General features: G+C 31.4%; 2 protein-coding genes across 2 annotated transcripts; one reads left to right on the top strand and one right to left on the bottom strand.

Annotated features, from left to right (window-relative positions):
- The first annotated feature begins 4244 nt into the window (after positions 1-4244).
- LOC105115204 (GDSL esterase/lipase At5g45670-like) lies at positions 4245-6955 on the top strand. The gene is made up of 5 exons (XM_011012031.1): positions 4245-4596; positions 4988-5112; positions 5805-6047; positions 6140-6389; positions 6515-6955. The coding sequence occupies exons 1-5, from the start codon at positions 4344-4346 to the stop codon at positions 6778-6780; spliced, it is 1137 nt and encodes a 378-aa protein (XP_011010333.1). The 5' UTR covers positions 4245-4343; the 3' UTR covers positions 6781-6955.
- Positions 6956-9941: 2986 nt separating this feature from the next.
- Positions 9942-11935, bottom strand: LOC105115203 (auxin-responsive protein IAA33-like). Its single transcript, XM_011012030.1, has 2 exons — positions 11005-11935; positions 9942-10293 (listed from the first exon to the last, which is right to left on the bottom strand). The coding sequence occupies exons 1-2, from the start codon at positions 11448-11450 to the stop codon at positions 10212-10214; spliced, it is 528 nt and encodes a 175-aa protein (XP_011010332.1). The 5' UTR covers positions 11451-11935; the 3' UTR covers positions 9942-10211.
- Positions 11936-12628: the final 693 nt, after the last annotated feature.

Here is a 12628-nt window from a genome sequence, read left to right as displayed (position 1 = left end):
ATTACAGACATTATCACCAACAGATTGAAAAATCATCGGTAATTATTGGCAGTTTCTAAAACAATTTTACAAAATTAAAAATTTAAATTAATATTATCGATGGAATTATCAATAAAATAATTAAAAAAATTAATATTTAATTATCCGTCCGTAAATTCGTCGCTAACGCACCCCAATAAAAAGCCTGGATTCCTTTATTTCACAAGAAACAGACTCATTTCTTCTTCCTCTTCCTCTTCTTCTTCTTCTTCTTCACTATATGTAAAAAACATCAATATCTATTTTTTTCTCTTCTTTTCTCTCCTCATCTCCTGCTCGAGTATGTTTTCTTCTTCTTTCTTCTTTTATCCTCTTAGTTTTTTTTTTAATTAATATGCTTTACAAATTTTTTTTCCTCTCCTTAGCTTCACTTGCCACTACATTAAGATAAGATTTTTTTTCTTCCTTTTTCAAGATTTTTTTCACTATATTTGTTTAATATTTTATTTTTAATTTTTTTTTATCTCAATAGTTGTATAAATATTGTTGTGAGATTTATTTTTCATATGAGATCAATTTTTAGTTGATTTATTTATAGGATTTTTAAATTTTTAGCAATTCCAACTTCATTTTTTTCATATAAAGTTTTTTAGTTGAATTTATTTTTTTGTTTTATTTTCTTCTTCCTTTTTTTCCAAGAATTTTGAGTATATATTATAGAGTGTTGATTTATATTTATTTAATTATTTTATAATTCTATAAAATAAAAATTTTAAAATATTTTTAAATAATTACTTATTGAATTACCGATGGAATTTTCGTCTATATATCCCTTGGTAAATTCATTGGTAATAAAATATTATTATCAAGGGATATACCGATGAAATGAAGCGAGTATTTTTTCACATGTTGGTTCTGTCAGTAAATCCATAGGTGATCATATTTTTTTTATTACCAATAAATTTACCAACAGATAAAAATTTACCAATGAAAGATTCACCGACAGAGCATTTTCATCGGTGATTTTGTTGGTAAATTAATTATCGATGGAATATGTGTCTTACATCGACAGAAAAATTCTATTGGTAAAACTATTAAATGTTATGGTGGTCAAACCTTTAAGTTATGTCTTGCTGTATTAAAAAGTTATAAGAGCTACCTAAAATTACAGATCTTAACTTTCCCTAGAAATGAGTAAGAGCCTCTTCAAAGACTCAGATGAATGATATGTTCGTTACCTTTAAAAAACTAAATAGCCTCTCAAAACTCATGTACTGTCTATAACTACTATGCTACCTCGTTACTAATTGTTAGCAAAAATTGCACTAACAAACCTCTGGCCTATTAAAAGACATGCTGAGCTGATGGTTGAGAAAGTTCTATTCATGTATGTCATTGCTATTGATGTTCCTATCAACCTAACCACTCATTTTTGGATGTCATACAAAAAAGTTACAACTAAGGAAGTGAGGCTGTCTTTTGGTGGGTTGATATCTAGGGTATCGATCATAGATAAAATATCATTACATAATAATAAGCCAACAATCAAGATTTATAAAAAGATCTCAAATGTAACTGTTGTCAAATTTAAAGTCGTGATTAGTAAAAAAAGATTACATCCTGAAAAGTCAAACACGTCTTAACCCAAAACTCCTTAAACAAGCCTCTTAATCCCTTTTATAATTGAACAATTGCAAGTATTATCAAACAAGTTTGATAATTTTACTAGTAAGTGGGAAAAAATAATATTGATGTGGTTGACAAGTTACTAATTAACAGATATGCAAAAAGATATTATACAGGTTAATGATAGACTTGTTGAACTCGACTTGAATGTCGAACAAGTACATTAGTTTATTATTGGTGAAAATAAGGATTAGGATTGGTGCTAAACTAAGAGGGGACAATGATACATGTGAGGGATGCAAAGGAGAAGAGGAAAGAGAAAGCAAGTACCCAACCAGCCAGTTGTTATAATTTATTTTTTTTGCTTTCTAGAATTTTGTTTATTTTTAATTAGTAATAAATATTAAATATTCTAGTCTGTAATAACTATGATGTCTTTTTTATAGCATAAGAACCTCTAAATTGAATATTTGATGCACTTTAAACTTGATACATGTAGTTGTATAACAATATCTTATGCATGATAGTTTTTAAATATATTATGAATTGTTAGGATGCAACATGTTGCATCTAGTATTCTTTAAATATGTTATGAATTGTTTGCATGAAATATGTTAAGAACTATTAGGAGAATGTTGCATAAATATTATTAATTGTTCTCATGCTACATACCATTGTTTTAGTTATGCTTCCTAATATATTTTAATGAAGTATTTGTTAGCAGTCATTATTTATATAATTATCTAGTTTGTTTTGATAAATTAATTAGGAAATTTATACAAGTTTTATATAAAAAAAAAATACAAGTTATCTGAAAATAATTATTAAAAAAATGTTTTTGTGAAATAAGTTAGCATTTTGTTAAGAACATAATAAACTAGGAAACTTGAAAATAATATTTATCAAAGGTTCTTATATATATATATGGAAAGACAATTAGAAGCATTTGAGATAGTAGCATTGTCAGTGGAGTGGAGTACATATAGTTTCACAATATATACTCTTGATACATAAGTGGAGAATAAAGAAAATTCTTAAGGAAAACAATTCATCGAAAAGTTGTAAAATCTGCAGACTCTTAAAAGGAATTTCTATATTAACTATTAGCAAGTGAGTGTTTTAATTAGGATAACAATATTTTAAAGATCACAAGTTTTTGTGATAAAAGACCAAATAAAGTGTTTGTCTTTACAAAATAGAATAGATACAAATATTTGTAATACTCTTGTAATCTTTTAAACTAATAAAAATTATTTATCTTGAGTTTAACTATCTCAAAGAGGTTTTTTATATTTTGAAAAGTTATTAAAAAAGTTTTTTCGGTGGCCAAATAACTTATTTATTTAAGTTTTTTATGTTTATATTTATTTGATTATTAATAAATATTTACAAAATACTAGCAAATTACTTCTTAATACCAAGGAACGAAAAAAGAGACGGTCAATTTTGAACACCGTTAACTTTTCTCACAGTAAGAGCCCCCACTTTTTCTTTCCTTTAACAAAGTAAATGACTTGTTAATTTCTTTCTCATTACTTTTCCTCCACCTACTTTCTCTGAGTACATTCACGCTTTTACTGATTATTTATATCCGTATTAATACAGACCTAAAATCTTTTGCTTAACCAGCACAACTTCCAATAATTTTTCAATTTGTAGGCAATGAATGCACTTTTTTAAAATGATTTTTTCAATTGAGAATGGATCTTTCACCTTATTAACTTCAAGGTTGGAGCATGTGTATTTATATCGTGTTTTTTAATTGAAAATATATTTAAATGATAATTTTTTTAGATTTTTTGTATTTTTTAATGAAAAATAGTAATTTAATATTTTTTAAATAAAAAATATTTCAAACCACGAAATCAACACGCTTTGACTACGTGAGGTTTCTTTAGTTAGGACCTTCCATTGAGGAAGAAGCCACGTATAAAATGAATTTAGTGAGGACATCATAGCGAAATTACTTTTGTCTGGTTTTGAAACAATTGGTCGTTCTTGGTGTAATTTTAATGTTCTTGGATTATATGATGATTAACTCTTGAGCAAGCATTTCACATTGGGGATGGAGTAAAAATAAAATATTGTAAATTATCCTAAGATTCTAACGCCGAACAATTCAGTAACATGAGGAACAAAAAATCATTTTCAAGTGGGACTGACACCTCCAAAATTATATACTATGTATTGTTAATTATCTTCAAAAATATCAAAAGCAACGCATAAGCGAGAATGAAGCTCTTGATGAATGGACACATAAAAATATTATTTTCATAAAAGACAATACTCTGCACATTAAAAACAAAGTAGCAGGTATGGTGTTACAAAAAAATAACACAAAAGTTGGAAGAAAATAAAAAAGGAAAAATACACGTTGCGAAATACTAGGGTTATATTTATTTTTTTATTTTAAAAATATTTTAAAAAAATTTAAATTTTATTTTTATTTTTTATTTACTTTAAATCAATGTTTTTTCAGTATTTTTAAATCATTTTAGTACAATAATATTAAAAATAATTTTTAAAAAATAAAAAAATTATTTTAATATATTTTAAATAAAAAATCTATCTGCTGTTTGTATTGTTTAAAGTTTCAAGCTGACGCCCCCACACCTCTATATATAGTCCGGGTTCGTTCCTTTCCAAAGCACCCATCCCTAAAACTCACTTCTTCCTTCACTCTATCTTGTTTTCGACTGCAAAGCTCTTCCTTTCTATCTTGTTTTGCTTACTTTTTAATGGCTAGTGAGCTTAAGGCATTGTGGGCGTTGTCTGTTGTATTGCTGGTGTCAAACTGGCAACACTGGATTTATGGAAAGGCCACGCCTCAAGTTCCTTGCTACTTCGTCTTTGGAGACTCCTTGTTTGACAATGGAAACAATAACTACCTCACCACACCTGTTAAGGTTAATTATCTGCCTTATGGAATAGACTTCCCTTTGGGGGCTACAGGAAGGTGTAGCAATGGCCTCAACATAGCCGACACCATTGGTCTGCATGCAGTTTGCTCTCCTCTCTTATAACATAACACTTTTGTTTTGCTTTACTTAACGGGAAATAATTATTCTCCTTAGGAAGTTATTATACTAAATTTAGAAATTGGGCCAAGTCTGCAACTGATACTTTTGTTGCTGAGATTTACAATGTTTATAACGTAAAAAATCACTTACTGATGCCAATTTTACTAGCTAAGGCTATGCTATATATATATATATATATATATATATATATATATAAAATACGCGCGCGAATGAGCTTGTAGCTCAATCAGTATCCATGTTTCCCTTCTCCTAAGAGCTTTCGGGTTCAAATTTCCTTATATACATAAAAATAGGTATATAATCATAATGCTATTGAACTAACTTGTATTGTTTTGTTTCAGCTGAACAATTAGGTTTCGACAGTTTCATCACGGACTTCGGCGTCGGAGGTTTCACTAATTTCCTAGATGGTGTCAATTACGGATCTAGTGGAGCTGGCATTCTTGATGAAACAGGATATCTTTCGGTGATTAATGACCATATACATGCCTCTATTGAAAACTCTTGTTGGTTAAAAAGAATTATTAGAATTGTTTTGTATGGTTTTGGAGAAGTTGTGTTTATTTGTGGGAAATAGAAAACTAAATAAAACATATTTTCTAATTGAAAATATAATTTTTTTTCCTAGAAAATGCTGGTTTTCTATTTCTCCGATTCTATAGAAAAATGAAAAATATCGAAAAAGGTTATTTCCCAAATCATAATATATAGAGTTCGTTTGGTTCACCAGATTTTTTATGTTCATTACTTGTATCATGTTTTTTCAACATAAGCCAAACAAGCTCTTATTTTCTATTTTAAATAATTTATATTTAATATACATATTTTCTTATTTTCTCATAAAATAGTCTTTCTTCTAGAACGTATAAACGAGAGAAGTAGAAGTGAAAATTAAGAAATTATTTTCTAAAAGTAAACACAAAAACCTAATTTCCACCTATGGAAGATTGATATTTACTAAGTTGTGTCTTAATTTCTATCATTGGCACTCCTCTCTCTATAATCAATTTTAGTTCTAGTAATATTGGTCAACTTATTTCTTTCAATTAAAAAAATAAAATTACTTGCATAGTTGAGCATATGAAGTTTGGAATCATGTGTGTCCTTTGGCAACACTAACTATATATGTGTGTGTGTGTTTCTTTTTGTGTACGCCAGAGAGATCTGTTTACCATGAATATTCAGTTATATAATCACAAGATGACTGTTTCACGCATTGCCAAACAACTGGGAGGCGATGACGTTGCTAAGAAGTACCTGAGCAAATGCGTATATGTTTCTGATATGGGCCATAACGACTACCTCAACAACTATTTCTTGGATACCTACAACAGCAGCAAGATATACAATCCCGATGAATATGCGCGACATCTCATTGAGACTTACAAGACTCAACTGGAGGTGTGTCTCTTTTAAGAAAATAACTAATTAATGTCTGGTCTGATTAGAAACTAACTAGGAGCCCCTCTTAATCCCGTTTTCCTTCCTGCCAGGATCTGTATTCTACAGGAGCGAGAAAGATAGCCGTGTTTGGTCTTATTCGGGTAGGATGTATGCCGTCCAACATACAACAAAATCCTAATGACCTAGATGACAGTTTATGTGCGTACAAGCTCAACGATGATGTTAAGATTTTCAACAGTCAGCTTCAAACAATGCTCCAAGAGCTTAATGAGAAGCATAAAGATGCTGTCTTCACCTACATAAACTCTTACGGTATTGATTCTGACGTCACAAATGCAGGTACTAATAAATTTCTCTTTCTTTCCCTCTAGTTTTCTTCTCTGAATTCGGGAGAATGGTTGAAGACAGACATTTCCTTTAGTTAGTCCTTCGTTACTAACATTACTTTTGCTTCAATATTGCAGGTTTCAAACAAACCCGTGAGAGCTGTTGCCAGGTACTAGAATCTGGTGCCGTCCCATGCCAATCCCTTTCCATCCCATGTGCCAACAGGAGTGAGTATGTGTACTGGGACGGGGCCCATTTTACTGAAGCTAAAGCTTGGGCCTTCGGAAAAAGAGCATTTAAACGGCAGTTACCTGAGGATGCTCACCCATATGATATCAGTGAGCTAGTTAAGCTAGAGCTTCATGATAATGATGTTAAGAATGTCAACCTTGCTCAGCTCTAATGTAGGAGATGAATGTCCAATAAGCAGTACTAGGCGTGAATGAAGGACTGTGATTGCAAGGGTAATGGAAAAACATGAGTTTCCATTATCTTACATGATAATAAAAGTTGAGTTAATAAAAATATCAGACACATGACAGACCACTAGGCCGTCATGTTTCTGTTCAAAGATTCTCTTCTCTCTGGCACCTTACATCGTATTGAAAATTGCATTTATATATGCGTTCCGAAAGATTTCATAATTTTATCATGAACAGAATCAATCAATGTATTCAAAATTAAGCCTGGTAGCCCGAAGATTATTACATCGTATGTATCCATTTGATGTCAGTGTCAGCTGTTGATGAAATGCTATCCTCACAGTATCGACCATGGTCACCCCCAATGGAAGAGATGCGGCAATAAATTAAAATAAGGTGATTGTAAGAATGGTGGAAAAAATTTAGTATTTTATTCTCATTAATTGAATTAGAATTTATTTATGAATTAAAATAAGACAAAAGATTTTAATCTTCAAAGTTTGTCGTAGCTACCTGAGGGCTATCCTCATGCACTGCCATCTCCAGCCTCACTGCCAACGCGAGATCCCTCATTTTGTCGGATCGTACACTACCAGCATAACCGTGTACATTTATTTCCTCGCGCACTGACTGCCCTCTCTTTTTGTGCACTCCTACCCTAGTGCACTACCTTCCTAGCGTCTACTTAATTTCAATGCGCACCAGACCAGATCACTAATAATGCAATTTTGTTTTCTTGGTGATGATTATATTTGTTGGGTGTCCTTGACTAGTTAGCTTCTATTAATGGAACACCTGAGGTGTGATGATTGAAGGGGGTGTGTGGAAATATGATAGTGTTTATTTTTTAAAATATTTTTTATTTTAAAATATATTAAAATAATAATTTTTATTTTTAAAAAATGATTTTTAATATTAATATATTAAAATAATTTAAAAATATATTAAAATAAAATAAAATAAAAATCAAACTTTTTAAAAAACTTTAAATGGATTGGACTGAAGGTTAACTTTGTCCAACGCAACGTTTTGGACCGTGCAAAGATGGGCACAAACATAGTAGTATGGTTAGTGTTAATACTCTGTCTTTTAAATGTATTAGGGAGATTGACTGTCGTGGGCTCATAAATGCCAGTTGAAGTGGTTTAGCTCAAAACAGTCTTGTTTTTTTAACCCATTTGTTAGCATTGCATCTTGCTTCTTACACCTATTTAACTTAGGCTGTTATGGTTTTTTAAAAATGTTTTTTAAAAAATTAAAAAAAAATTATTTTAAAATAAAAAACATTTTAAAAAATAACTTTTATTAGACTTTTAAACACCATTTAATTTTTTAATTAATTTGTTGCTGATTTTATAAAACACACAATTTCTCAATTTTTTGTTTTCATTAAAAGAAATAGAAAAGAAATTAATGCATACCTCCTTAATCCCCACATCGCATTTATTTATGCGACAAACTAATGAATAGAGTAAAATTTTATTAGAATTTTATCGTCGTTGTGGGTTTCCTAATTTAGCACCACTAAAATTAATACAAAGTGCAATTAAGCCTCTAAAATGAATTTCCTCTCTAACGTGTCTCTCTTTTTTGAAGCCTCAGTAAAATCCGCATATTAATTAGTTTAAAAAACATTTATTCCATCAAATGAAAAGGTCCCAAAAAGTTTATTGTGAAATTCAATTTTCCCCCCCTAAAAACTGGTGCAAGATTTTCTTAGAAAATTTTAGTTATATGTTCTCTTCCTATGTATCTTATTTTGCCCTCTCACTCAGAAACAATTATGAATCTACCATTTAATGTTAAGGATATTAATGAATTATTGGTAAAATTATAAAATTTAGTTGCTATCTAATTTTATAATAATTAAAATTTTTTAACTAGTCTTTTAAATATTCTAAATAAAAAATTGTTTATATATACAAGATAACAATCATTTTATACATCATACTTAATATAAGCTATATTGTTACTTATTTAAAACAAATATTTATTGCGTTTAGGAATTTTCTAAACTAACATATTTTTATTTTAAAATTAAATTAAAAGAATGGTTTTGAATTTTATTCTCACAATTACTTGATTTACACTTTATAAAAAAACAGGTGTTGGATATAGTGATGGTGAGTTATTGACAGGCATGAAACAAATTAATTATATTAATTGAAATTGATGAGGCGAACATTTATTCATAATAGGTTTATTTGGGATCACGTTGATTAAATCCAAACTTATTTACAATATCAAGAAAAATATTTCAAATACAAAAACAAATAATAAATATAAACATTTTTTCAATTCAAGTATTTGGTAATCAATGTTAAAAGATATAAGCTGAAAGTGGGTCATTTAATCCAAGATTAATATCATCTAATAAATAAATGTACCACAATAAACACAAACAGATATAACACAAACAAATATGAAAAGGATATATAAAATGTTGATTTTATTATGTTATTCTTTTTCTACCTTTCATATTTATCTAACTCTTAATTTGGCTTTTTAAAATTGTGAATTTAAAAAATGTTAAAAGGAAAAAAAAAAAAAAACAGCGTTTGTAGAACAATCAAATGAAATGAAACAATTGAAAATTACAAAATAGCCAATAAAAATAGCACGGAGGAAGTGTTGAAGTAGTTAATCTGGTGTATCTAACCACTTAAATATCCAACGGACATTTCGGTTAGTATTTGGCCAAAAGTAGTCGACAATAATTGAGAGAGAGATGGAATTGGGAAGTGTTGATCTGCTATAAATTAGTTCTCATTCGTCCCATTGGAACAGAACAAGACAGCCATATATGACAGCAAGTGCTGAGTTTCGTCCACTCCTGTTCGGCAAGAAAGATGTTAAATTTCCATGGATACCAAGCCATCACCACTTACATATCCAATTGAAAGCAATAAAAAGAAAGCAATGTCTTCTTCTATTAATTAACTAAATTTAGGTAAAGATATACTGACATGAAAACTAATCTATAAATGAAACGATTTGATACTGTTATGATTCACCTGGGTATGGTGCGCACATGTGCTAGTTCCTCAATAGGCAGTCTAGGAAGGTAAGTTACTATAAAAAAACAAAGAGATTAGGAAGGTAAGGTTGACCTTTTCTAATGAACAGAGCGAGGCAAGAAATAAGGGCAAATGCATGGGCCACATACATTAGAGCTGCTAGAAATAAAACAACATCCGTGAACAACCGAATGTGGGAGATAAAGTTATTTTATTCAAAGAAGGAAACGAGGTCGTCCTTCCCAAGAAATCTAGCTAGCTAGGTGACATATATATTTTCCATTGCAAAATCATAAACCCTGATTTTTAAAATATTAAACTGTATAACCTCCTTGACTTCTTACATCTTGATCAAGACAACCATCACAGCCAGACAATGTATAGCAACCCAGCCCCTAGGCCGCCCCTCCTGTTCTCTTCCTTGAATTCCCCTTCGCTGGCATTATCCTAATCCTCTTCGCCACACGCACAAAGTCTCTACATATTCACACCCAGAGTGACAAATTAAGAGCAAGCAATGGTGTAGCATAACCATTTACAATACAGGCATAATCAATAATTTATCAAGCGAAAAAGAAAAAAAAGACCTCTATAGGTTATGGGTTTGCGATGCTACAATTTCATTACGGAACATGCGGAACATGAAGTGGGTCCGTACGTGTTCATAGATAGACTAATGTGGTCATTAACATGTTAACATAAATATATATATTTATGGATTTATCATATATTGATCTATTGACTATTATATCTATTAATATATTTATTTGACTATCACATCAATATATATATATATATATATATGTAGATCCATCAACATCAGCATGATCAAGATAAATATATCAACAAATCTACCAATATCAGTATATCAATCATCATATAAACATATATGTGTCCATAACGATCTCTATGTTGATTGTTATATCAATAAATTTGTGTAGTTAAAATAACATATTAATCAGATCTATCTCTGCACGTAAATATACAAGACCCATATAACTGATGAGGCGATAAGAAACGATACCACTATAACTAAGTTTTTAATAGGATTGCTTTCTGCTGAAAGAAATAGAGTTTCATAATACAAAAACCATTTATATATGGAGTCCTGTTTAAAGGACATGTACATTTAGTCAATGACATTAAAACATGGCAATGTAATTAGTCAAAATGATAACGTATACGTACTTCCAGTTAAGGTCACCAGCAAGAAGGAGATCACTTTCAATGTCTTCATAGGCGATGAGATGACCAGGAACAGCATTTGTGAGATCAAGATCATGATCACTGACACTCTCTGATGCTGATGATGCTGTCGAACCTCCGGAATCGCTGCCTCCGTCAACATACATCTGCCTTAGAGCCTTCGCAAGGCTATGATAGCTTGCATGCTTATGAAGGCTAATTCTCTGGCAGATCGAACGGCCCTCGAGAACAACTGTCACCGGAGGGATCATGGTAGAAACAAGATCATCATCTTCGAAGCCAGGAAAGGTTATAGGCTTGGTCATGAAATTGGGTAAAGAAGAAGTTGGCCTGGGGAACTGGCTCATGTTTGGGACACTTGTTATCTCTTGCCATCTTCTTTTCAAGGGTTCTTGTCTTCGTTGAGATTCAAGACCGTTCATGTTCATTTTTTTCTCGCTTGATATCTCTTTTGTGGGGGGTAGGGTTATGGAAAAGTGCCTGTGATCTTTTGAAAGAGAAGTAGCTAACAAACTGAAAAGGGTGTGGTCCTTGGTGGGATTTGTGTAGGAGGGAGAGTGTGAGTGCGGGCGTGTGTTAATTAGTAGTAATAAGTAGACTGAAAAGAGTTTGTTGTCTATGCAGGAGAGGTTGAGAGAGAGAGGTGTGAACCTCCTGGTAGGGCAATGGGGTGACTCTCTGAGTTTGAATTGTATTGTTTGTTGGGTTTTTGGTAAGAATATATATAAATGAGAGGAGAGAGAGGGAGGGAGAGAGTTCAAGTATCGGGGAGGTCAGGTAGCTGTCTGAAAGAGGCTTAATTTACCTTCTTTTTTCTTTTTCTTTCTTTTCCATTTTCAAACGAATCAATGTTATCTTCATGTGAAGTATGAATCTATAACTCTTTTATGCTTTCTCCCCTTGCATCTCCCAGTTCTTCACTTAACTACTCAGTGACGCCCGAGCTCTCAGCCCTGTCTTTCATATTAGTACGTGGCGTTGTATATAATAATGCCAACTGGCATATTGAAAATCTACTCTTATAAATATGATATAAAATCATATTTATTGGGATGGTGATTAAAAGCGTGAAGAAAAAGCGAGCTCAAAAGGAGTATTGCAATTCATGAGGAATATATAAATACATGTATAGATTAAGAAGCAATGTTTTAGTAAATAAATAATAAGAAATGTGTCTTGTAAATTGAAATGCGTGGGCTACATGAACGACCGCGTTGCGGTCGGCGAACGCATCGCTTCTTTTTGACTCTCAGGCGGTCGGGAACTCGAAATTATATTTCTCTGTGGCCACCCTCACACCCTTTTTCTATTAAGATCAATGTGTCCCCATGAAGGCATGTACAACCAACCAAAAGAAAATCCTAACCTTACTCCAGCAGAGACATATGGTATTGTTGGCTAGGGTTGTTTTGGTCATATCAGTGGTTGCCTGAAGAGGGCGGGTGCAAGGGGCCTTGTAAGGATCACAAGATCACATCTGTTGCCCTTTACCATCTCTTTCGGTGGAAGTGTCCAAGGCTCAACACATTTACTCCCCGCTGGCTTTGCCGTGAAACATGATTTATTTTTATTATATAAAACATATACATAAATAAATAGTGCTAAA

Source organism: Populus euphratica, unplaced genomic scaffold (genome assembly GCF_000495115.2).
Source record: "Populus euphratica unplaced genomic scaffold, PopEup_1.0 scaffold652.1, whole genome shotgun sequence".
Lineage (NCBI taxonomy): Eukaryota > Viridiplantae > Streptophyta > Magnoliopsida > Malpighiales > Salicaceae > Populus > Populus euphratica.
Note: the sequence above shows the minus strand (reverse complement) of the source record. Positions and strands in the feature narration are given on the sequence as shown.

Bases quoted from the DNA above. Each gene is read 5' to 3' on its own strand.
- LOC105115204 (XM_011012031.1), top strand. From the start codon at position 4,344: ATGGCTAGTGAGCTTAAGGCATTGTGGGCGTTGTCTGTTGTATTGCTG. The intron at 4,597-4,987 runs GTCTGCATGCAG...GTTTTGTTTCAG, and splicing joins CAACATAGCCGACACCATTG to CTGAACAATTAGGTTTCGAC. The intron at 6,048-6,139 runs GTGTGTCTCTTT...CCTTCCTGCCAG, and splicing joins CTTACAAGACTCAACTGGAG to GATCTGTATTCTACAGGAGC.
- LOC105115203 (XM_011012030.1), bottom strand. From the start codon at position 11,450: ATGAACATGAACGGTCTTGAATCTCAACGAAGACAAGAACCCTTGAAA. The intron at 10,294-11,004 runs GTACGTATACGT...GTGAATATGTAG, and splicing joins GCTGGTGACCTTAACTGGAA to AGACTTTGTGCGTGTGGCGA.